Source organism: Geotrypetes seraphini, chromosome 2, assembly GCF_902459505.1.
Source record: "Geotrypetes seraphini chromosome 2, aGeoSer1.1, whole genome shotgun sequence".
NCBI classification, from domain to species: domain Eukaryota; kingdom Metazoa; phylum Chordata; class Amphibia; order Gymnophiona; family Dermophiidae; genus Geotrypetes; species Geotrypetes seraphini.
The window spans coordinates 421796709-421822586 of NC_047085.1; the positions used below are offsets into that span (position 1 = coordinate 421796709).

General features: G+C 42.0%; 1 protein-coding gene across 2 annotated transcripts in view; it reads left to right on the top strand.

Annotated features, from left to right (window-relative positions):
* The window catches only part of KRIT1 (KRIT1 ankyrin repeat containing), a 178879-nt gene that overhangs the window by 103730 nt on the left and 49271 nt on the right, over nucleotides 1-25878 (top strand). For both annotated transcript variants that reach the window (XM_033931157.1, XM_033931158.1), the window contains 4 exons: nucleotides 2226-2382; nucleotides 9442-9549; nucleotides 19061-19217; nucleotides 24102-24253. In XM_033931157.1, the coding sequence (XP_033787048.1) occupies nucleotides 2226-2382; nucleotides 9442-9549; nucleotides 19061-19217; nucleotides 24102-24253 (574 nt within the window). The remainder of the gene's footprint in view (nucleotides 1-2225; nucleotides 2383-9441; nucleotides 9550-19060; nucleotides 19218-24101; nucleotides 24254-25878) is intronic.

The following is a 25878-nucleotide window of genomic DNA, read 5'->3' on the forward strand; positions in this document are numbered from 1 at the left end:
GGCAGGTATACGTACTTTAGATTATGTGATTTCAAATGGGAAACTGGTAAATTTATTACAATTGCAACAATCATTTGGCATATCAAAGTCTCAAGGATTTAAATGGTTGTAGTTGAAACAGGACTATCAGAAAGGGTTCCCTGATTGGCGCAACTTAAAAAATCAGTATAGTTTGCTGGGCCTGTGCTTCCAGACAGATTTTCAAGGGCACCAGGCCACCAAGTGGTATAAATTTTCACACACATCCAGGGAGGGGGGGGGGAGGAATTTACTTTGTATTATTATTTGTGGAATATAAGTGCTGTTTAATGTATTCATTGCTTGTATTTTTGTTGCACTTTGTATCGATTTGAAAATTAATAAAGAATTTTTTTAAAAAATTAGTGGTAGATAAAGACTGTGGAGAAATTCTATAAACAGCATCCTAATTAGGGATGCCAAGTGATGTCTAACTGAACTCCACACAGAACTTACTTGTTTTTTAATTGATTTGCTTGGCATGATAATTGACCATGCCATTAAAAACTGATTTTAAAAAAATCAATTTAAGTTTCATGTAGAATAGCACACTGCGCTTACTGGCACCTATCAAAACTTACCTGAAAAGTAGGCATGGATAGGGACGGAAAAAAGGCGTGGTTGACTTAGGTGCCTACAAGTTAAGCGCCGTTATTTATTTATTAATTCGTTCATTCAATTTTTTTAGTCAGTCCATCCTCTCAAAGGAGCTCAGAACAGGTTACAAATCAGGTACTGAAGCATTTTCCCTCTCTGTCCCAGTGATCTCACCGTCTGTCTAATGTACATGGGATGGTGGAAGATTAAGTGACTTGCCCAAGGTCATAAGGAGCAGTGTGGCGTTTGGACCCACAACCTCAGAGTGGTGAGGCTGTAGCTCTAACCACTACCACACCTAGGCCTCCTTTTACGAAACTGTGATAGCAATTTCTAGCACAGGGAGCCGCACTGCTCCCGACGCTCATAGAGTTCCTGTGAGCGTCGGGAGCAGCGTGGGCCATTCAGCGCGGCTCTCTGCGCTAGAAACTGCTATCGCAGTTTCGTAAAAGAGGGGGTTAGTGTGGAAGAACAGACTGAATAGGCCTACATGCCTATTCATGCTGTTCTTCCACACCAATTGGTTGGCTCTGCATTCCCTTCTTCTTCAGAGCTCATTAATGCTTGTACCATGCTTTCTTAAATTTTGATATTGTCCTCCTCCACTAGTTTGTTCCATTTCCTTCCTGTAAAGAAGTACTTCCTTATATTACTTTTGAGTCTACCCCCCTTTCATCCTCATGTAGTAAACCCTCATTTCAGAGCCTTTGTTCAGTTGAAAAAAGCATGTGAACACTGTATACCTTGGAGGTATTTAAATGTCTCTGTCATGTATTCACTATCCAGCCTTTCATCCAAGGTGTATGTTTAGATTTTGAATCTGTAATCATATGCTTTGCTGAACACCATTGATGAATTTTAATAAACCTGAAACTTGAATTTAATAACCATGCTTTTGCATCAACTTTTGAAGATGCAGTTTCTTCAGTTGCATATACTGTACTATGTTGAATGTTGGGCGCTACTTGGTGCGGAAAAACGTTCTAACGGATACAAGGAGGGGAAACTGGGCAGAAATGTTAGATATGCATGAAAACACACATGCCCATTTATAAACTAGCACTTAAGTGTTTCCGTGCGAATCTGCAAAGAGGATGTGACCAAGGGAGTGGCATGGGCAGGTGATGGGATTTCCTTAAAATGCACACAGTATTTTAGAATAGTGCAGATCTGTGTCCAAACTGCATGCCGGAATTTATACTTGGTAGCAGTCTGTGAAAGTCTCAGCAGAACCTTTATAAGAGGCAATATCACCTTTTTTTTTTAAATCTGCTGGCCATTCCTTTCTTCATGCACAATGCATCCTTCTGTTTTTTTGCTATAGCTTTATCCCTGTGTTTGAGTACTTTAAGATCATCAGATAAAGTCATTCCCAGATCTCTGTTCTTCTTTGTGCACTATTCTCTTGGGTTTTAAAATTCTATTTCTAATTATGCCGTTTTTTACTATTAAAATTTAGCTGTTAAACTCTAGATCATTCCTAAAACTTAACTATGTTCATCCCTTATGTTTTCTATACCTTCCATGGTGTGTCTACCCTGTTGCAGATCATATTAAGGTATGGCGGTCTTGCTTAATGATAATTGTTTGTTGTGGATTCTCTTTCATAGGTATGGAAAAGTTGAAGCCACGCAAGTGTTGTTGGAAAAAGGGAAATGTAATCCAAATCTTCCTAATGGACAGCTCAGCTCCCCTCTTCATTTTGCTGCTGGAGGAGGACATGCTGAAATAGTGCAACTTCTTTTAAGCCATCCAGAGACTGACAGAGTAAGCTGCTGTTCTAATTATTTTTACCTTTTGTTTTTATTTTAGACAGTAGAGACTTGGTATTAACTGCACTTATATTGGGTGGAGTGCTATATTTCCTATTTGTACAGAAGGGCTTTGGATTGGGCCATCTCTATGGCTCAGTGGCAATGCATCACATCGTGATATGTAGGGATCTGTGCTTGATTTCTAGCTCAGATCTTTTGCTACCCAGGCCAGCCAGAGAGGCATCAGAAGCGTAGTGGTTAGAGTAACAGCCTCAGCACCCTGAGGTGGTGGGTTCAAATCCCACGCTGCGCCTTGTGACCCTGGGCAAGTCACTGAATCCTCCATTGCCCCAGGTAAGTTAGATTGTGAGCCCACTGGGACAGATACATAGAAACATGATGGCAGATAAAGGCCAAATAGGGAAAATGCTGATTGTAAACCACTTAGATAACTTTGATAGGTGGTACATAAATACCTAAAATAAATAAATACTAGGTTGGAGTGTGTGTGAAGGAGAGGAGTTGTCATATTTAAATGGTTACCTCTAATAGCTGGATTTAGAGCTCAAGATTGCAGAGTTCCAGCAAATGCTGTAGCTTAAGGTCTCTGGAACAAGGATGTAAAGTAGGGGACACTTTTCCCAGGTAGTACTGAAATCTTCGTGACAGATCTTAACCCTGTTCCAGTTGAGCTAGAAGTCCAAAGTAGCAGGAATAAATTGCCAAATTTTTTTTAAAAAGGCAGGATGGGGAAAGGGAAGGGGAATGTTGTGATTTTGCAAAGTAAAAATCATTTGTATTGCCAATTGGATGCCTTAGGAATGACATGTTATGGATTTATTAATGTATCATTTGTTCCTGATAGAACACATGAATGAATTTTTTTTATTGAATTTAAAATTTTAAAAAAGGCTTTCGGTCAGTTCAAGACAGTATTATTCAAATCTTTCATGGCTAAAAATATTTTCTCTGAATTGGCTCTTTGATGAGGCAGAATGTTAAAACTGGCTATGCACCAACCATTACTGTATTCTAATTCACATATTGATTGCATACAAGGCAATGAGAATGAGTTAGTGCACGGCCACAGTAACCGTTACCACACCAGCACAATGGTGTACGATAACTCTTTCTCTAATTGCATTCCCTGTTATGGGGCAGGATTGGTTATAGGCTTTCACCATTACAGACAGCATGGGTGTCTGAGCTATTTGTAAGTGCATTAAACCATGCAATAAAGTATTGCTCTGTGTGGAAATTGTATGGAAAATTACTAGGAATACCCCCAACGGTTACAACACAAGCTTTGTGCTCATCACATGCAGAGGTGTTAACCAGACAATTCAGTTTTAACAGTTTGCCTTACCAAAGAGCTGATTCAGAGAAAAGGTTTTTTAGTCATAAAAGATAAATGGATGACATTGGCTTGAACTGATCTAAAGCCTTTTTATTTAAAATTTTTTGTTTATTGACAAAAGAAACATAGTACACATCAGTGACTATCAGGAACAAATGATGTGTCATGTGTCATTCCTAAATTACCCAATAAACAATATTCCTCTTCCCCTCCTCATCCAGCCTTTTTAAAAATTTGGCAATTTCTTCCTTTGGGCTCCTTGCTCAATTGGAACCAGGGCTAGGATCTGGCAAGAAGATTTCACAACTGAGTAGAAAGACCCCTAAAATGTTACTCAGAAACTGACAGCCAGTGTAACTCTCTAAGAGAACTGGTAAGATCTGGTTCCTTAGTTGAGTACCTTTTAGCAAATAAGCCAATATATTCTGAACTATTTGTAATTTACAAACAATAGTCTGTGGACAATCAACATATAAAGCATTATGCCAGTGCAGCTTTTACTAACCAATGCATGTATTATGTATTATATTCCCTTCCTAGTAAACAGAAGGATGCATCAGAGGAACCAATTTTTCCTTCTTCAAAAAGGCCATCAGCTAAAACAAAAATCTGAGCTGAAAGCAGGAACTTTTAACCACAACACTGATCTCTGCAGCTGTATTCAAATTACAGTCTAACACCATTGCCAAACAGCAAATGGTAATTAGACATCTTCAACTTTTGGAAGAAACCTAAATATAGGATACTTACACATCTTTGTTTTCTTACCCATAAAACATCAGACTTCCTGGCATTCATTTTATCACCCAACCATTTAGCAACTATTATAAAGTCATTGGTTTATCTTTTCTACTGAAAGGTCTTTCATGAGACCAAAAGAAACAAAAGTTAACTCCTCCGCCCCACCTTTACAAAACTATAGCATGTTTTTTAGCGCCGGTCATGGTGGTAACAGTTCCAACGCTCATAAAATTCCTATGAGCGTTGGAGCTGTTACTGCCATGGCCGACTCTAAAACCCACACTTTGGTTTTATAAAAGATGGGGTATGTTAGCAGCCTATCAATAAAATTGAGTTTTCATATTCTAATTAAACCTGCCAAAGGCTGCAAATATAGACTGAGAAGCATAAAGAAAAGCATAGAACCTTGGGGACTTCATACTAGAGAGTTGCACAGGAATCCTGTGGAACCCGCAGGATTCCCGCAGATATTGAAGAAGTTACCGTTGGATTCCTGCAGGGATGGAAGAAGTTGCCATGGGATTCCTGCAGGAGTATAATCAAGATCTCTGGTGACTCCATAATGAGGCTTGGAACAGCTAGAACCCCAGACTGAGGGTTGGAACATTCGTTGGTTGAATAGTGTATACCATCCAAAAAAAAGCATGCCAAGCTGTTGAGGTTGGGAGGAAACAGAGGGCTGCAAGCAAGTAAATAATAGCATCGACTCCTGCAGGTATGGGTGGGGGGGGGAGGAGATTAATTGTGGGGATGGGAGGAATGGAATGGATCCTAGTGGAGAGGGGAGACATGATCAAAACATTTAAGTACCTCACGGGACGTGTCGAAGTGGAAGATGATATTTTCTTTCTCAAGAGACCCTCGGCCACAAGACCCGCTCAAACTCAGGGGCGGAAAATTTCATGGCGACACCAGAAAGTATTTCTTCACAGAGAGAGTGGTTGATCATTGGAACAAGCTTCCAGTGCAGGTGATCGAGGCAGATAACGTGCCAGACTTTAAGAATAAATGGGATACCCATGTGGGATCCCTACGAGGGTCAAGATAAGGAAATTGGGTCATTAGGGCATAGACAGGGGGTGGGTAAGCAGAGTGGGCAGACTTGATGGGCTGTAGCCCTTTTCTGCCGTCATCTTCTATGTTTTATGTTTAGTGAGTATGGTTGGGGATGGGTTAGATGCCACTGGGGATGGGCAGGATTGGATGAAATTTCTGTCCCCTTGCAATTCTACTTCATACTTAAAACACCAGAACCTGCGGGATTTCCCAGTCATAGACTCCTGATGACTCAAACTGAAAGGATTTGGAACCATTGCAACAACACTCCTGAAATAACAAGATGTAAAATCTATTCAGAAAGATGTGGGGGACAGCTTTAAAGACTCTCCACCCTGCTCTGAATATCATCAACCAGAACTGCTAATGAAATTTTGTTGCAATGTCTAAGACAGAAACCTTACTGAAGAGAGTAAAGGATCCCTGAGAATCAAGATAAGCCTGAAGCTAAATGCTAACTTACTCAAATAGGAGATGTTGACAATTGGCCAATAATATCTGACTAGAGCAAGGGTTCTCAACCCAGACGTCAGGACACATCTAGCCAATCAGGTTTTCAGCTTCATGTATGAGAATATGTATGAGATAAATTTGCATGTACTATCTCATACATATTCATTGTGGAAATCTTGAAAATTAGACTGGCTTGGTGGGTCCTGAAGAGTGGGTTGAGAACCCCTGGACTAGAATATATATTTATGACCCAATGAGCAAAAAAGGTAGCAAAGATGAGATATGTAACTTACTTATAGCACAAGATAGAGGGATATCAACTGCATAATCCTGCAAACTTTCAGTCTCAAGTATGGACTAATTATGTCTTTATAAAATGAGAAATGTTTATCAATAAAAGCATGCTTTTCAGAAAAATACATTTGAAAAATGGCAAGCTTAAAACATTTTTATCTCTGTAATCTGTAGGACATTATTGATAATAATAATAAAAAAAACTTTGACCAAAATTTACCCCTCTAAACTTTTATAGCTTTTATCTCTTTTATTTCTGTTATTTGTGACCCCACTTTTGATACTTTTTTATTCAGCGGGTTGTGTTTATTTGCAAGCATTTCCATTCTGCTATTCTTAGAAACCTTTCTCTACAAACTACTACAAAAGCAAAAAAGTTACAATCAAACTTTAAATGCAGTGGCTGTAGAAAAACAACATACCTAGAATGTTTTTCATATTTTGTTATGTTGGTGCTTGAGACTTGTATGCATGCTTTGGACCTCATTACCACAGTAAGGAAATTGAAGCTAGGACAAATGTTCATCACCAAAGCTGCTAAGGAACAAAAAAGATAATGTCCTCAAGTGGCCTAATCAAAACCCCAACTGAAGCCAAATGAAAATCTGCAGCATGACTTGAAAACTACTATCCATCTATATTCACTAAGAAAACTAACAGAGCTTGAACAGTTATGTAAAGAATAATGGTCTAATATTGACAAAGCTAGGTGTGCAAAGTGGATACAGCCTATTCAAGCCTGTACTGGCCCTGTACTTGGTTTTTGGGTATAAATGTGTGGTTTTTCGGTATAAGTGTGGTCCCCCAATAAAATATCTTTTCCCATGAAAAGTGGAATAAAAATTGACATTTATATGTATGCAGTTTTTTTACATACTAAAAGTACAAAAAAGAAAAATCTCAATGGCATCACCAATCCCCAGGCATCTAAACTTTCTCTCTGTCCAGTAGCAAGCATAGGATGCTGTAGACCAGCTATAAAATCCTCAAACTCAGTCTCCAAACACACTTCTGAAGTATACAACTGCTCACAATAGGTCAGCATCTCAGAAACAATGTCATAATCATCTATAGCAGTGTTCTTCAACCACCGGTCCATAGAAATTTCCTGCCGGTCCACAGGGCCGGCATATGCATCAGGCCCAAAACTGTGTTTTTCAACTGCCAGTCTGTGGTGCGATCAATGCGTTGTTAATAAGATTATATTGTGTGTATATATGAAAAATGAATGGAAAAAATAGTGTTACAATTAGGACTATGGGGGGCAGGGTCTGGTCCACGACTTAGCCCAGTGTTCTTCAACCGCCAATCTGCGGACCAATGCCGGTCCACAAAATAATTATTTTATTTCTGCTGGTCCATAGGTGTAAAAAGGTTGAAGAACACTGCTCTAAAGCAGTGTTCTTCAACCTTTTTATACCTATGGACCGGTGGAAATAAAATAATTATTTTGTGGACCGGCAAACTACTAACACTGAAATAAAAAAAAACGTTTCCACCTCATCTCTGCGAGCTTAGTTCCTGCAAACCATCTGATCCCATCTGCACAAGCCTCAGTTATGATTTTATATTGAACGTATTTTATTAAAGTATAAAAATAAACAATATTCTGTACAATTGTCATTTTATAAATACAAATAATACAGAGCAAGGATCAACAAAACCCCTGTCTCCTCTCCCCTTCACATATATCCCCTCTACTACCAAGAAAACTGAATAAGCCAAATTATTACAGAATGCTACACAGAAATATCATGCTAACAGAATACCATAGTCACACATGATAGGAACAGTGTTAGGGTAGTGCAACTAGGGCAACTGCCCCCTAGTCAGAGAGAGCTATAAGCCAGCTGAAAGCTAAAGAAGCACTGCCTGGGCTTTGCAGTCCCCAGTTATTTCTAAACTAAACCTTAGGTTTGTATACCGCACCATCTCCACAAGCGTAGAGCTTGGCACCAGATCTAGCAGGATGCATATTTCAAATCTGATATAGTCTAATCACAAAATTGAAATAAAATTATTTTTTTTTACCTTTTGTTGTATCTGGTTTCTGCTTTCATCTTCTTTTCACTCTCTTCCTTCCAGCGTCTGCCCTCTCTGTCTCTTCAATCCAGCATCTGCCCCTTCCATCCACTGTCTGCCCTCTCCCCCTTCCACATGGTATCTGCCTTCTTTCTATACCCATTTCCATCCAGCCTGCACCCCTCTCTCCTTTTTACATGATTCATTCTGCTCTCTTCATTTTTATCACTCCTACACCAGATCTAGCATCTTTGTCCCTCTCTTCTTACCCCCTTCCCAGCATCAATCTCTCTACTTTCTCATTCCTCCATCTCTCCCATTTCCCTCATCTGATCTCTCCATTCCATCCTGACCCCTTCCCCTCCTCTAATCTCCTTGCCAGCTGTTTCCTTCCTTTTTTCCTCCTCCCCTGTCCAGTAGTAACTCTCTTCCCTTCCCTTCTCCCCTCCCAGCAGCATCTCTCTTTCTCCCTCCAGGTCAAGCAGCAGCTCTCCCTTTATTTTCCCTTGTCCAGCAGCTTCCCAGCCTCCAACAGTGGCTTCCTCCCTTTCCCTCTGCTCCCCTCCCGGCAGCTCTCAGTACTTGCCTGCAGCAGCGCATTGATTCACTTAGGCAGCCTTGGGTCCTTTGATGGGTCATGCCGCCTCTGAGGAAAGAGGAAGTTGCATCATTAGAGGTGGGCCGCGACTCAGCAAAAGCCCCAAGGCTGCCGAAGTGAATCGTTGTGCTGCTGCAGGCAAGTACTGAATTGGGTTCCCCTGATCTTGCCAGCCCTGCAAGGACTGGCAGGAAATTTCAGTGCGTCGATCTCGCCGGCCTTGTGTGGACCGTCTGGAATCTTCTGCGGATCGGCACCGGTCCGCGAATTGGCGGTTGAAGAACACTGCTCTAAAGTATACTGTTCTTTGAATATCTTACTGGTGTAATTATTTATTGCTTATATTTGGGTTATACTTGCTATAGGTGATTTTCTTTTTGCATATACATTCTTATGTTCTCCATTTTTCATATGTTTTTATCAAATTTCCACAAAGATAAAAAAAGCATAACATTGATCTAGTTATTGTACAGCAAATTAGGGCTAACAAAATAACACCATCTATATATGAAAAGGTTTTATAATTCAGGCTGTTTCTATATCTTCTGCAGCACATTACTGACCAGCAAGGAAGATCCCCATTAAATATCTGTGAGGAGAACAAACAGAATGAATGGGAGGAAACTGCAAAACTCTTGAAGCAGGCTGTGAATAAACCTGTGAGTTAACACTATAATCATTGAAGTGTTAGTCATGAAAAAATAATGTTTCCAGTGCAATAGGGGTGGTATGCTGAACCAAGAGTCTTTCATCTGCTCCCGCGAGTCCGTTGCAGGAGATACTGATCACTGTTTTCAGTATCACCTCCTCCCTGCTGCCCCCAGTTATTTCTTCTGAAAGCAAGCCTGTAGAAGCAACTTTGATCTACTCAGTCTTCTTTTTTATTTTTCAAGTATTTTTTGAGGTTTTTGCGTGGATTTTGTGCTTCAGCTCCAGTGACTGCCTAGCCTGCGTGAGAGAAGCAGACTTTGTTCTGCAGCTGACAGGTGGATACTGGTTGACATTAAGCAACTGATTTTCATACAAATACCTCTCAAGTTGCATATAAATCAACCTCTCGATAATTGTGGCCAACACCGGCAAAGAGGCTACTGGCCGAAAGTTTCCAGTATCACCCATACCCACTCACTTTTCTTTAATGAGAGGCTTAACAGTCACGATCTTTAGTGCATTGGGAACTTCCCCTTCTACAAGATTGAGGTTCATCAATGTTGTAATACTCTGGGCAACTTGACCACTAAGGCTTTGCAAGACACCTAATGGACAGATATCCCCAGATGACACTATTGGTCTAAAGGCACACAGAAATTCAGAATCTCAATAACCATAGACTCCTCGACAGTTGAGGTCATCAGCGCTGAAAGAACACTGATTTCTCCACTGCTTTATTACAAGTAAGCTGTTTCACAAGCTGAAACAATTCTCTTGGTTTAATCATCACCCGGGTGATTTCCTGTTGGTAGTACCCCTGCCGAGCAGTCTTACTTATTCGCTCAGACTTACATATACTTTTCTTTCAACCTCCCTTTTCACCACTCACGCTCAATCTTCCTCAATTGCCTATGCCAGTCTACAAGATCATTGGTCATCCATTTCTTCCTTTCATTCACAAGTTTCACACTCAATTCTCGCATTGGAGCGACCTTATCCAATGCAGCCCGACGCAACAGTTGCCACTCTTCCAACGCCACACCCAGGTCTCACCATCTCCACTTCATCTAAACTCCTTCCCCATTCCTGCCATAACGTCTTCAGATCTACCTTTGTTCGTACATTCTGCCTCGCCCTCCCCATTTTCGCTGCACCTCCTGATTTCCTTCAGTAGAAAATTACTACCCTGAGTTTGTGTGAAGAAGAGATTCCACAAAGGTAGAAGTTTCTTGGAACCTAAGTTAAGAGACTCTAAGATGTGAATGTTTCATGTTGACAAATCTGGCTGAGAAGGGGAGACTGACTTCCTGCTACATTGTCTTTGGTAGGCAGCCTCCCTTCAGGCTTTGAGCGCATTTGACAAGAGGTATTGCCTCTTCCTGGGTTGAAGCCAGGACAGTTCTACCGGATGAGATTTGCCATGTGGCAAATGCCATGTGGTTGTCTCTTCACACTTTCACCAAATTTTATAGGGTGAATTTAGCAGCTCAAGAGGATTCCTCATTTGGAGCCTCAGTTTTGAGGGCAGGCTTATCTTGCCCACATGGGGTTTCTGAGACTGTTTAGGGATGCCCCTTGGTTCAGCATACTAACCCTATGTTTTATGTTTCGATCAAATCGGGAAAGATTCCGGAGGACTGGAAGGTGGCGAATGTTACGCTGATCTTCAAGAAAAGTTTGAGGGGGAATCCAGGTAACTACAGACAGGTGAGTCTGACCTCGGTACCGGGAAAGATGGTAGAGGCGCTCATAAAGGACCACTGGTCTGACCCAGCAGCAGCAATTTCTTATGTTCTTGTTATACTGCTTGTTCTTATTACAGGCCCAAGCGGTTTACAAATATACAAAATTGCACAGGAAAAAGATTAGATTCTTATCTTGATAATATCTTTTCTAGTATAGTATGCTGAACCACCCCCCCCCCCCCGCCCATCGTTGTCGATGCGCCTGCCTGGACCTCCTACTACCTGAAGGCTGCATCTCTGACCTATCTGACAGCTATCGTAAATTCTTGTACAATCCCACGTTATTTCCCTCCACCCGCCAGGGTCTGTAGGAAGCTTCAAAACTTCAGAGGCTTCCCCCCCTCCCATACATACCTTCTCTCTGAGCATGCGCACCAGTCTTTTCTTCCTACAAAGCCAGGCTGTAGGAGTTCATCTTTTCTGCTCGTGTTTTATTTTGTGATCTTTCAGTATTTTTTGTTTATAGTTTTCGTGCTGTGGAGGTTAAACAGGAAATCTATACAACCTGTCTAAACATGCCCCCATTGGATTTTAGTAAGTGCACAAACACATGATAGCCAATTCATATTAATTTCTTCATAGTTATTTAATAATCTAATCTTACATCACAGTCTTATAAATATGATTGCATTTGTACAATGGGAACTCTTTCTGCAGCAATGTAATACCATCTTGCTGAAGGGAAAAATTCCATATGCTGTAGTAATTCTGTCACTTATACAAGAATACTCTCTGGTTAAAGGCTGGTCTGGGTGACCTTGTGACCAGTGTTCAGGATCGTAAACCCAAGGCATTACCTGGGAGCAGGTCCTACCCTTCTGGACATTCAAATTTTTGTCCCTTTCACAGGTCATCGTTCCTCATCATCTTGCAGACCTCACTTTGGCGGGTCTCGCCATCAGCAGTCTGCAGCAAGTAAACCAGCAGCTGTTGCCAAGAAACAGTCCTGATGCTAGACCGCTGTCTTCCCCTCGGGGTGGGGGGGGGGCAGTTGTCAGCCTTTTTGGCGAAATGGGAGCCTATCGCCTCCAACCGCTAGGTTCTGGAGGTTCTCTGAGGTAGTTATAAGTTGGAGTTTCTCTGTCCTCTGACCGAGTATTTTCTGGATTCTCCTGCCAGTCGCCCCAGAAGGTGGTTCGAGTGCAGGCCACAGTCCGCAGACTTTTGGTTATTGTGGCCATAGAACCTGTGGGAGATATTTGATATACTTCATTGCTCCAAAGAACAGATCCAGCGATTGAAGACCAATTCTGAACCTCAAAGCGGTCAATGCAGCGCTGAAAGTTCCTCAATTCCGCATGGAAACGGTACGCTCTGTGATCACATCGGTGGCACCGGGGGAGTTTCTAGCCTGGATCTAGATCTGACTGAGGCAGATCTCCATATTCCCGTTTTCCTGGACTGCAGTAAGTATCTGCGATTCCATATTCTGGGGCAACATTTCCAGTTTGCAGCACTGCCCTTTGGGGTGGCGACGGCACCCCGGACTTTCTCCAAAGTGATGGTGGTGGTGATGGCCCTTTTGCGCTTCATGGGTATCCTGGTTCACCCGTACCTGGACGATTGGTTGATCAGAGTGCCCTCTCTGTCCGAAGGGCGTCAGGCTGTCCATCAGGTGGTACCGTTGCTAAAGCGTCCGTGTTGAGTGATCAGTTTCAGAAAGAGTCACCTTGAGCCCACCCAGGATTTGGAGTACCTGGGAGTTCGGTTTCATACGAGTCAGAACAAAGTGTCTCCGCCCGTGTCCCGTCAGGAGAGACTACAGCAGGTTATTGGACCTTTTGGCCACTCTAGTCCCGATGCCTTGGCAGTATCTCCAGGTTCTGGAGACTATAGTGGCATTGATCGATATGGCTCCTTGGGCCAGAGCCTGCTGTGTCCACTGCAGGATGCCCTGCTTTTGCACTGGAATCTATAACGGGCCCCTTTACATGCACCCCTACCCTGGATGACGGTGGCATGCAACAGTCTAGTGTGGTAGTTGCGTCCTCTCTCATTGTCCCAGGTTGGGTCTTGGACTGGTGATCTTGTTGACAGATGTGAATCTCAAAGGATGGGGAGCAGTGTGCATGTCTGTCTCTGCTCAAGGCCAGTGGGCGCCATCAGCACGCAAGTGGTCAATTAATTGCCTGGAACTGCGGGCAATTCAGCTGGCCCTTCTCCTCTTTGAGAGTCATATCCGTCATCAAGCTGTCCATGTGTTCTCGGACAATGCCACAATGGTAGCTTATATCAATCAGGGGGACACGAAGAGTCCCTCTCTAAGCGTGGAGGTTCAGCTGCTCTTTTGGTGGGTGGAGAGACGTCTTGTGATGCTGTCTGTGGCGCACGTGGCATGAATGGACAACGTCCAAGCAGACTTTCTCTGTGTTCACTCTCAAAGAGCATTTGTTTGCATAGTGGATCATTGGGGGTGTTCCACGTTCAACCTCATGGTGATGTTGGCCAACAGGAAAGTCGATCGTTTCTTCAGTTGTCGGCGAGAGGCCAGAAGCAAAGGCCTGGACACTGGTTCATCCCTGGCCCCAGGAGGGTCTTCTTTAATGTCTTCCCTCCATTGCCTATGATAGGGCATTTGTTGAGGTGCACAATGGCCTACGAGGGTCTAGTGATTCTGATGGCACCCGATTAGCCGAGGTAGCCACGGCATGCCGACTTGGCTAGGCTCCAGCAGGTTCGGGGGCTCAGGCTCCCTTGTCATTCTTGCCTTCTCATACAAGGTCCAATTATGATGCAAGATCCAGACTGCTTTGGTCTCTTGTGCACGCGGCCTTGACTAGCCAGGGCTATTCTTCAGCGGTGACCGCCACTTTTCTTCACAGCAAGCGGACGTCCACAGTGGCAGCCTATACGAAGGCATGGAGGTGTTACCAGGCCTGGTGTGCCCTGAGGCTGGTGGATCCTTTTTTTCCATCAATTTCTCGGGTCCTGGAGTTTCTGCAAGATGGCCTAAAGAAAGGTCTAGCAGTAGCTTTGCTCAGGGTACAGATTCCTGGGCTTATGGGTATGGACCCTCCTTCCCTGAGGAGCTCATTGGCAGTCTATCCAAATGTGGTTCATTTTCTGTGGGAAGCGTTGCAACTCAGGCCTCCCTTGTTCTTTCCCTGTTCAACCTGGAACCTTATTCTGGTTCTTCGCTCTCTTGTTTTCCCTCAGTATGTGCCTCAAAACAGTCGTCCTGGTGGCTGTTTCCTCAGCCCACAGGGTTTCGGAGCTAGAGGCTCTCTCCTGCAGGGTTCCTTTTTTGCGGATTACGGATTCCACGGTGATGCCGCTTACCATTTCTTCCTTTCTTGCAAAAGTGGTTTCCACTTTGTCACCGGCAGCCTCAGGGCAATGGTTCCTAGGGCACCAATGACAAGAGAAAACTCTTGTAAGCCGCTATGGGCTGCACAAGGAAAAAATAGGCAACCAAAAGGAAACACTGCAGCACCAGGTACTAGCCTGCTTGCATAGGGTTAAAGAGTTCCACATTGGAAGAAGAAAAAAATCAATATTGTCAGAATGCTCCAATGCATACCATGCCCACAGAAAGTTTTTTTTTCCAGTCCTTGTATTATTGTTGTTCAATAAAGTTCATTGAAACTCTTTTATCCTGAGTCTCTCAATAAAAATAAATTAAAAATTCACAGTTCTGGCTTCTCAAAGCCACCACAGCTTATCTCTAAAACAACTCTCTGAATTTATCCAAAACAGTTTCTTGGGCTGATATCAGATCACTCAGCCTGCACTAGTGCTAAGGCACTAGGCCTCAGCATATGACTTTCTGGCCAGGGAGTGCGCTCTTTGTGATCTCAATATGCAAAATTTATACCCTCAAATCCACCACAGAAATAAACAGAGCATTCCCCACTTCCTGGGACTACTAACTGCCCTTCCCTCCACCCAGAGGGAAAGAGAAAAAACCCCCAAAACCAAAAACAGTTCTTTTAAAGTTCTTTCAGGTGCCACTAAGTACCACACCTTTCTCAGGGTTACTCAGCAAAACATACAGCAAGCTTATCCAAAAAAATATCCAGTTCAAATTAGGCAGTTTAGTTCACTTGCCTTTAGTGCAGCAGACTTCCATTGGCAGGGCCCTATTAGGCAGTTCAGGATATGGCTCTAGCTCCATGGCTTGAAGAACCTGGGGCACTGGATTTGGTTGCTCTGAACCAACCTTTACCAGCTCCATACATTCTGGCTGCTCGCTGCCATCCAGAACTCTCAACCCTGAGCATTCCTGCCTTCCTTGCTGTTCCTTCTTTTCCCTCTTCCTCCCTAGCTGTTCTGCTCTCTGGAGTAAAAGCCTGCAGCCACGCCCCAAACCCTCAGGTGCAAAGGCTTTCATGCTGGTTCTAGTTTCAGCCTGCATATGACTGTTGGGAACCAAGCCAGAGCTGTGGAACAGGCAAATCTGCTCCCTGTAGAGGCCAAATAAGAAAAGTCCTCAAAATTGTCAGTTTGAGGTTTGAAGTGAGCTGTTTCTAGTGCATCTGCTTCTGGTTTGTGCACTGCTCTGGAGACAGTCCTAGCAGGCATATGCTGAATACCATAGCTTTCCATTTGAATCAGGAAGTCCTGCTTTTGTTTCCTCTGGTTTGTGGGAGCAGGACCGGGTGTTGCAGTCCTTGGAGGTGCGCAGAAGTTTATTGCAGTATCTGGAGGTCACCAACAAGTTTCACCTCTCTGACCACATGTTTGTCTTAGTGGGTCTTGCCTGCAAAGGAAAGCCAGCTTCTATAGCTACAATTTCCAGGTGGATTCATAATTGCAATTTCCACAGCTAATACTTGTTGATTCACCGATTGTCCGCCTTTACAAATACTGGTAAGCTATGTTTCTGTCAGGTTTTTCTTAGAGTGCCATCAGAATGGGGTTAGCACTCAGTTTGGAGGGTCACCAGTTAAGGCGCCCTCTTCTGTCAGTACATTTTGTTTCTACTTCTAGCACTGTTATTGCCATTCAAGTTACTGATGTTTGTTATCTTGATTCGATTATGTTCCCTTGTTGCTGTTTTGCATTTATAATTTTGAGCAAAATATACTTAATTGTCGGGGAGTGTCCCCGTACCCCTGTCTCTCTTGTTCTTATCCTCTACAGATATTCCTGACTGCTTTCAGACTGACTGGTGAGCATTCTCAGAGAAGGAGGTATGTAAGGGAGAGGGGACAAAGCCTCTGAAGTTTTGAGGCTTTCTACAGACCCTGGCGGGTGGAGGGAAATAATCCACTGGTCCTGGAATAAAGTGTGGATTTACAAGAAAGAAGATTAGCAGAGGTAAGAACCTAATCTTTCGTTGGAAGACATTGTATATTGAATGTATATAGTTACTTGGGGTTTCCCCAGAGTTCCACAGTTTCTTATGGCTTTTTGCGAATAAAGATTGTTCTTGTCCTTTCCATGGCGTGTTTATGAGCTGAGTGCTTATATTTATGAGCAGATCAAAGTCTTGTTAGGGGAGTCTCCCCGTTCTCCTTCTATAGGGCTGTCACTGGCTTTGAAACTAACTGACTGGGGCAGCAGAGAAGAGGAGTTACTGAAAACGGTGATTAGTATCTCCCACAATGGACTCATGGGATTGAATGCAAGACCCTTGGTTCAGCATACTATCCCTATCTACTGGAAAAGATATTATCAAGGTAAGAACCTAATCTCTTTTTAGTAATCTGGGTGATTAGCAAAATGAGCATTTTCATTGAGAAACAGTCACTTCAGAGATGACAATTCCTAAAACTGTGTGTTCATTATTCTATTTCTGTGTATACAGAAATATCATCTGTAGATTATAAAAGCACAGTAATGGGCAATGTATATACGTGTGAGGAAGTGGATGGTAAAAGGATGAGCGCTTCCTCACTGAGGATACAGTTTAGCTGTCTAACAGCAGGGGCTGCTAAACTACCACAGCAGAGTCAGAGATGTGGGGCTCGGGTAGAGGTCCCGAAGCAAAAGGCTTCCCAGGGTGAGACCCTGAGGCAAGATGTCTCTGGAAGGGGAAGTCCTGAGGGCAAGGATCCTAGTATGTCTTGTTGGCTGCAGTATCTGGGGAAGTCGAGTGGCCTTCCAGTTTCCTAAGGTTTGCCTGCAATTTCTCAGTCTGCATGGGTTTTAACAACTTTGAACAGTTTAGTGTCATTTGCAAATTTTAATTACCTCACTCGATGTTCCAATTTCCAAATCATTTATAAATAAGTTAAATAGCACTGGTCCAAGTACAGAGCCCTATGGCACTCCACTATTTACCCTCCTCTATTGAGAAAAATGACCATTTAACCCTACTCTCAGTTTTCTGTCCGGTAACCAATTTCTGAGAGGAGAGAAGAGGATCCAGGATCTGACTGCCTGTCAGATTGCTCTTCCAGCATGTATCATGTAATCTAATTGGTTATAAATGCAGAACCAAACCTATTAATGCCTCAGTGAGAACTAGTTTTGGACAAGAATAGGTTAAAATACTTTATACCTTTATAAACTACCTAATATTCCTGAAAGTTCTAAGCAGTGTACAAGTCTAATAAAAAATTTCAAAAACATAAAAAATGTAAATACATGTACAACAAAATTAAATAAACTTATAATAAAAAGAATACTACATCAAGTTTGTTGCATTAGAGGAAGACATAAAGATATGCAGTAGGATAGATACAGGTGGAAACAAGGAAAAGAGGTAGCATCAGAGGAATGAACTGGAGTCCAACAGAGCATTTCTGTTGATAGGTTAAGAACAGCTAGGTTAGGTATCATTACTAGCTAGAAAGGACTATAGGAAGAGCATAGTGAGGCAAACAGTTTGTCAATAAAGTGTGCACATAATAATACTCATTGGAGTCCTTTTACTAAATGGCGGTAAGCCCTAGTGCATGTTTACCACACGCTAAACAGCCTTATTGCAGGACATACACTGTCATCCCACGCGCTAAAAATATCGTTTCTAATTTTCTTCAAAGGGGCATGTTTGGGGGTGGAGAGTAAGTGTGACAGTACTAATCAGTGCGTGAGGCATTTCCATATGCTAATTGATCAGCATGGGGTTACCGTCTATAAAACAGGTGTCATCAAGAGCTCACACGATAACTTGTTTTTAATGGCTGCAGGCAAATGGTGAAATTAGCAGGTGTCCATTAATTGTGAAATTGGAAAAGTCAGCCATTTTCTGGCTTCAGCACAAGTAGCCTTAGCTCGTGGGAAAGACATGCATAAGCGGTGTGTTACGACCACTTTTGTTATAGGTTTAATAAAAGAATCCTATTGAGAAGTATCTGTCCCAGCAGCACATCTTAGCATCTCTGAATTTTATCTTCATAGGTGGATTTTAGTATGGTAGTTTTAAAATGGTGTCATAGCTTACAGTTCAACAGTGCACAGTGATTCTTTAGAGGAAAATGAGGTAGGAGGCATATGACACAGTCTGGCAATTTGATTGCTCTAATACCCCCTGGTGTTTTATAATTATATGTGGACTGACATTTTAAGACTAGGTTCTAACAAGAAGATATTTCCTCTTGGAATCTAAAAGTGACTCCTAGTTAATAGCTATCTCATTAACAGTCATGCTTTGGAACAGAAGGGGTTCCTGTATTATGGATGGCCAGTCCATATAAAGAGAGATGTATGTATATAACTTATTCATCAATATAAGCATGAATAGGTATTTACAAAATGGTTTTCTTGTTAGAGAGATTGTGGGGTGAGAAGTGTGACAAACAGAAAAGAACTCTAGTGAAAATAAGCTTCAAGTGCTAATGTAGCTGTGGTTTCAGTTCTAGTAGTTTTTTTGTTTTTTTCCCTGTAGTATGAGAAAGTACGAATATACCGAATGGATGGATCTTACCGTTCTGTGGAGCTGAAACATGGGAATAATACCACAGTACAGCAAATAATGGAAGGCATGCGTCTCTCACAAGAAACTCAACAGTATTTCACTATCTGGATTTGTTCCGAGAACCTGAGTAAGAATGCATCTGTCAAGTACATATGCCCTTTCCATACACACACCTACAAGCAGAGCCAGTGTCGGCTTTTTCTTTGCCTGGGGAAAACAAAGAGAATTACCACCATCCTCTCCCCTTTAGTATTTGAACACACTTTAGTTGAGGATTGTGGACAATGTAATATATCTTTTTGTCCAGCTGAAGCACCTCTCCTTTCCCTCTACTTTAGAACTGTGTAGAGCTGCAGTATCTCTTCCGCCCCCTTTCCTGCACAAATATATATAAAATTTAGTGTAGTTGAACTATAAAATTTTATAACTAGATTACTGCAGATTTTTCAGAAAAAAAATTGTATGTTTGCACCATGCAGCTCAGCCAGGGAGAGGAAAGGACAAGGTCAACAGTCTTCAGTAAATCAGAATGAAAAGAAAACACAAATATGAAAACAGCTTAAGATCTAATAATCTAACCAAGTATGAAAAGTATATAAATCAAAAAGAGCTTAGCTTAGCTTTCAGGCATTCATGGCTACATACCACACATGTGCTTGTTATATAGATATTTAGTAATTAGTGAGTGAGTGAGGTTAGGGGTTCTCTGGTACCAGGACACACTTTCTCAAGGATCTTGGAGGAGGGAAATAGGGGCCTGAGGTCAGGGGATTATTTGTGTGAATCCCATCTGCAGGGGTCTCCTGATATTTTAACAGACTGGCTTACAGTGCAATCATTGGGCTGTTAACATTTTAGTTCATCTTCAGAGGTGAAGTAAATATTTAGCATTATCAGGGAAGTAACCAGTTTTTAACGAACAATTAATTCCTTATGCAGCTCATTAATATGCATTTCATGTAAATTGTGCTAAGATTAACTCAGTTCAGTACTTCTTATAATGACCAAACATTTTGTGCACTAAATCCCTTGCTAGATGGAAAATATTCTTACACCATAAACAATCTGTGTTAAACTGGAAATAAGCTACAGTGCCAAAACTTAGCATACTTTATTGCATTGTCCTCCGTGAGAGTGAATCATAGCTTGTATTTCAAGTAATTTTTCCCTGACAGACCATTTAAATTCTACCTCTTTTAGTTCAACAGGGATAAGATATTTTTTGCTGGGGCAATCGTCATTGATTCCACTTCATTTTTATAAATTTTTAAGGTTTCTGTATTATTTTTCTAAGCAGCTAAATAGATATTTATTGAGCAGTTTTTCCTAGTGCTGCCCAATTCAGTAAAAAAAATTTTGATTCGATTCAGCCTATTGAATCGAATATTTGATTTGATTTTCCTGTCCAATTGGGTGTTTTTTCAAACATCATGGTGGGTTTATTTTATAGCCTCTTCACCCCCTTTGCCCTCTCCTACTCACGCTGGCGCTGTGGTGTAAACAAAATAAACAAACAAAAAGGTTTTCCTCTCTCTGCAAAATCCTAGCTCATGTTCGAAGTCTAACACCAGCTCCGGCAGGATACATATTTCAAATCTGACATATTGTAATCGCAAAACAGAAGATAAAATTGTTTTTTCTACCTTTTGTTGTCTGGTCATTATTCAAATCATGTTGGTTCCAGGCTCCTCCCGACGTCAGAACTGACATCAGTTCTGACGTTGGGAGAAGTCTTGTGGACCGGCGATGTGCAATCGCTGCATGCTGGCCCTTACCTTACCTTCTTTGAGTTGCAACGCAGCGGCGGCGGTGGACCTGGGCCAGAGGAGGAGGAACCGTCGGAGGGTAGGCAGGCTTCATCAGCGCTGTAGGGAGGGAGGAAGGCAGTGTCCAGTGCAGCAGGAAGAACAAAGGCTTGGAATGCAGTGAGTGGGAGGGGGCACGAACTCGGGACATGGGAGGGAGGGAGGTCGAAGAACAAAGGCTGGAAGGCAGTGAATGGGAGGGGGCATGAACTTGGGACATGGGAGGGAGGAAATAGAAAGAGACAATTGTTGGGCCTCAGTGAAGAAAGGAAGGAAGAAAGAAAGAAAGGAAGGAAGCAGACTCATGAAATCACCATACAACAAAGGTAGGAAAAATGATTTTATTTTCAATTTAGTGATCAAAATGTGTCAGTTTTGATAATTTATATCTGCTGTGTGTATATGAAAAATGAAAGGAACAGCCTGGCAGGGTAGGGGAGACAGGGTGCAGAGCCTGGCAGGGAGTGTGGGGTTGTGTGCAGAGCCTGGCAGGGAGTGAGGGGGGCTGGGTGCAGAGCCTGGTATATATTAGTACACAATTTGGTTCAGAATGTTTTTTTTCTGGTTTTCCTACTCTAAATCTAGGGTGCATCTTATGGTCCAGTGTGTCTTATGGAGCAAAAAATATGGTATTTAGCTGCTTAGGAAAAAAGTACAGAAACCTTAAAAATTTATAAAAATGAAGTGGAATCGATGACAATTGCCCCAACAAAGGTTATACTACCTGGCTGGTACTCTGATGATTCCTGAAGACTGACTGATCATTTGTAGGTTACCTTTAAGTTTGCACTTTATTTTGCTGTATGATTGTTTCATATTATAGTTAAAAACTGAGCTAGCGTGATTTGGAAGTATTCAAATATCTCTATCATATCTCTCCTCTCCCTCCTTTCTTCCAAAGTACAGTGGTACCTTGGTTTACGAGTGCACCGGTTTGCGAGTGTTTTGCAAGACAAGCAAAACATTTGCAAAATTGTTACCTCGGAAACCGAGCTTGCCTCGATGTACGAGCGCCTCCCCCGCGATCCGGCACCCCCCCTGCGATCTGGCACCCCTTCCCCCCGCCGCGATCCGACTTCCCCCACACACCCATCCACCCACCTGAACACATCGCTTACTCCCCATCTGGCACCCGGCACCGGCACCAATGCACAGGACATGCCAGTGCCGGTGCCCGAAGATCTGCCGTCCTTTTTGCTGGGCCTTGAGCATCTGCGCATGCTGAAGGCCTTCAAGTTCCCGCTTCTCCGAGATTCTCTGACAAGACCTGCCTCTAGTGAATCCATTGGATTCAAGAAATTTCAGTTTCCATTAATTTATATACCACAGAAGTCAGGCTTACCAGCCTGTAGTTCCCAACTTCTTCTTTACTTCTGCTTTTGTGGAACAAAATCACATCCATCCTTCTCCAGTCCTCCAGGACCGCACTCTGAAGCAGCATTGAAAAAGGTCAGCCAGTGGAGCCGCCAGAACTGCCCTAGGTTCCTTCAGTAAACTTGGAAGTATTCCATCTAGCCCAGTGATCTCAAACTCAAAACCCTTTCCAGGGCCACATTTTGGATTTGGTAGGTACTTGGAGGGCCTCAAAAAAATAGTTAATGTCTTATTAGAAGAAATGACAATTTTGCATGAGGTAAAACTCTTTATAGTATATAAATCTTTCCTTTTAGCTAAGTCTTAATAATAATATTGTAATTTATAGCTAAAGAGACATATGATCAAGAAACTATTTTATTTTACTTTTGTGATTATGATAAACATACCGAGGGCCTCAAAATAGTACCTGGCGGGCCAAATGTGGGCCCGGGCTGTGAGTTTGAGACCACTGATCTAGCCCCATTGCTTTGTCCACCTTTAGTTTAGCTAGCTCCTCATGAATTCAATCCTCTGAAAATCATTCAGGTTCTACCTTATACCCATCCTATTTGTGCTTGTGTTCTATGGTCCTGCTCCCAGTCCTTCAGCTATGAACACAGAACAGAAATATTTAAGCAATTCAGCCATACCCTCCTTATTGGATTCTATGTACATATTCCTCCCTTTGCGTCTCACTGTTATAATTTTTCACTTCCTCCTGTCACTAGCATATCTAAAAATAGACTCCCCATTTTACCATAATGGCTATTTTTGCTTTCATTTGCATATTTGCTTTCCTGACTGCTGTTCCACATATTTTTGCATGTTTTTTTGTGATCTCTTATAGATTATGAAGGCTGACCTCTTTTTCCTTACCAGCTACTACTTTTGAGAAATGAAGTGGCCTTCTTTTCCTCTTACTTTTATTTACTTTTCTTGCAAAAGGGTTTGTTGCCCTTAAAATTGCTTCTTTTAGTTTTGTCCATTGCTCTCCTACTTCTTCAGGTGTTCCTTACCAGCTAACAACTCCCACATCTCACAAAGTTGTGTGTTGGTTTTTTGGTGGTTTTTTTTCCCAAATCAGCAACTTTCACTTTTGAGTGAACCCTCTCTACACCCATCTTAATATTGAAGCACACCATACAGAGATCACTGGATGCCAGATGATCACCTACTATAACATCAGAAGTACTCTCCCCATTCATAAGCTACCAACTGTTGGAACATTTTTTTCTGTAGAGAATCCAGGATCTTCTTAATTCCAAAAGACCCCACAATAGAGATACCCCCAATCAACATCTGGCATATTAAAATCAGCTATTAGTAGTACTTCCTCTTTGACAACTATATTTTGAATATCTTCAATTAAATCTCTGTTCACTTTAGATTTCCGGATTGATTGACAATGCCTCTTACTTACCCTGTAAGTCCATTAACTGTGTGGCTTTAATATTATCTTTAATGTATAATGCCACTCCTCCTCCCTTTCATCCTACCCTGTCTTTTGTGAATAGATTATAAACTGGTACAACAATATCTCTAAATCTAAATTAGACTCTAGATCCAGAAATGTATTTCCCGTACCACAGACATTAGTATATGCTACTTTCTGAATGTTTCTTCTTTCCTATTTATGCCATTATAGAACTGCCACTCAAAGCACAGCATTGAGATACCAATTTATAGAATTGCCTCCAGAGTTATGTGGATCTGCAGCTGTGCTCTCCACCATTGTAGATGATGTGTAAAGTCCATACTTTTTGTTCAGTGTGTTTCAGTCTGTGACTGATAATTTGGGGAGATTCATATTAATTCTTTCAAATGACAGAAATGCATATGTTTGCTTTCAGACCTCCAACTAAAGCCTTACCACAAGCCTTTGCAACACGTACGTGACTGGCATGAGATTGTTATTGAACTAACCATCTTAGATAATCAGCGAGAAACTCCTCAGCTTTTCCTAAAGAGAGATGTGAGACTTCCTCTGGATATTGAGAAAAAGGTTTGCAAAAAAAAAAAAAAAAATTAATTGTGGTTTATGGAGTGAGAACAGAATGTTTGCTAATTGTAGGCAGCAGACTGATCAGTTCATGGAATATCCACCTCTACAGTGGTGTCTATGATGATGCTGTATACTTCTGATCGTTCCTCTAAAGTCTGTTTACATCATTCTTCTGTAGTTCCTTCTGTGAGATTAGTTCAGAAAGCTAAGTCACATTCTAGAGGAAAGGTGAAAGAGGGGAAATATGATAAGATGTTTAAATACATATATGGCGTAAATGCGCAAAAGTCGAGTTATTTCATTTGAAAGGAAGCTCTGAAATGAGTTAAGAGGTGATAGGCTCAGGAGTAATCTAAGGAAATACTTTTTTACAGAAAAGGTGCTAGATGCGTGGAATAGTCTCCAGGATGAAGTGGTGGAGATAGAGACTGTCTGAATTCAAGAAGGTGTGGGACAGGCACAGGGGATTTCTTAGGAGAGAGGAAGTGATAATGGTTACTGCAGATGGACAGACTAGATGGGCCATTTGGCCTTTATTTGCCATCATGTTTCTAGTCTTCTGCCCTAAATTCAGCTAACATTTGTCACAGTTGCATGATTACTACGACTCTCTCTTCCTAGAAGATTTTTATTTTATTAGATATTTTTATACTACCTATCAAGGTTACCTAAGCAGTTTACAATCAGGTATTCAAACATTTTCCCTATCTGTCCTGGTGGGCTCATAATCTATCTAATATACTTTGGGCCACTGGAGGATTGAGTGACTTGCCCTGGATTACAAGGAGAGCAGTGCGGGGTTTGATCCCACAACCTCAGGGTGCTGAGGCTGTAGTTCTAACCACAAGGCCATTCCTTGATGGCAGTCCAGTGGCTCGCTGATTACTTCCATGCACAACTTGTGTGCTGGGCCAGCCAGAGCTAGGATACTCACAGCCCCTGAGGGGAGGGACTCTCTCATTGTGCAATAGCAATACTAAGTGGCTAGCCTCAAGATCAAGTTAGCCAAGTTCTTGCCCTTGTTTTTCAAGGATGATTATGGATAAGCACCCATGAGTTGACAATTAGCAGAGAGAAATAGCCAGGTCAGAAATCTTTAAGTTTATATATGCTATGGGCAATAAATGGCACCATAAGTTGGGCTGCCTAACTTAATTGTTTTTATCAGCTTCAATTGGCGCAGTAATTGACCCTATCATTAAAAACAGATTAAAAACTCGTTTAAAAAAAAATAGGAACCAGGAGGCATCTAAAGTATAGGTGCTGGAATCACGTCTACAGCAGGATGCCTAATGTCGCCTTATGCCTAAGTAGGTGTGGTTAGGGAGGTGGAGTGAGACTTAGGCACCGTTAAGCATGATTCAGTAAGGAACTTAGGCGTCTGCAATGTAAGCCAGTAAAACTCTGGCCTACGTTTTCTGGCAAGTGCCGTCAACTGCGATTTTTTTAAACGGTGCCTAAGCGCAATTGTAGGCGGCTGCCGATTGAGGAAGGGGAAGGAAAAGGCCTGTACAGGTGCATATAGGTGAAGAGGTAAGACCTCCATGAAACTGAAAAACACCCTGAACAAGCTGTTAGATCTCTCTGCTAACATAAGCAAGACAAAACTCATCTTTTACAACAGA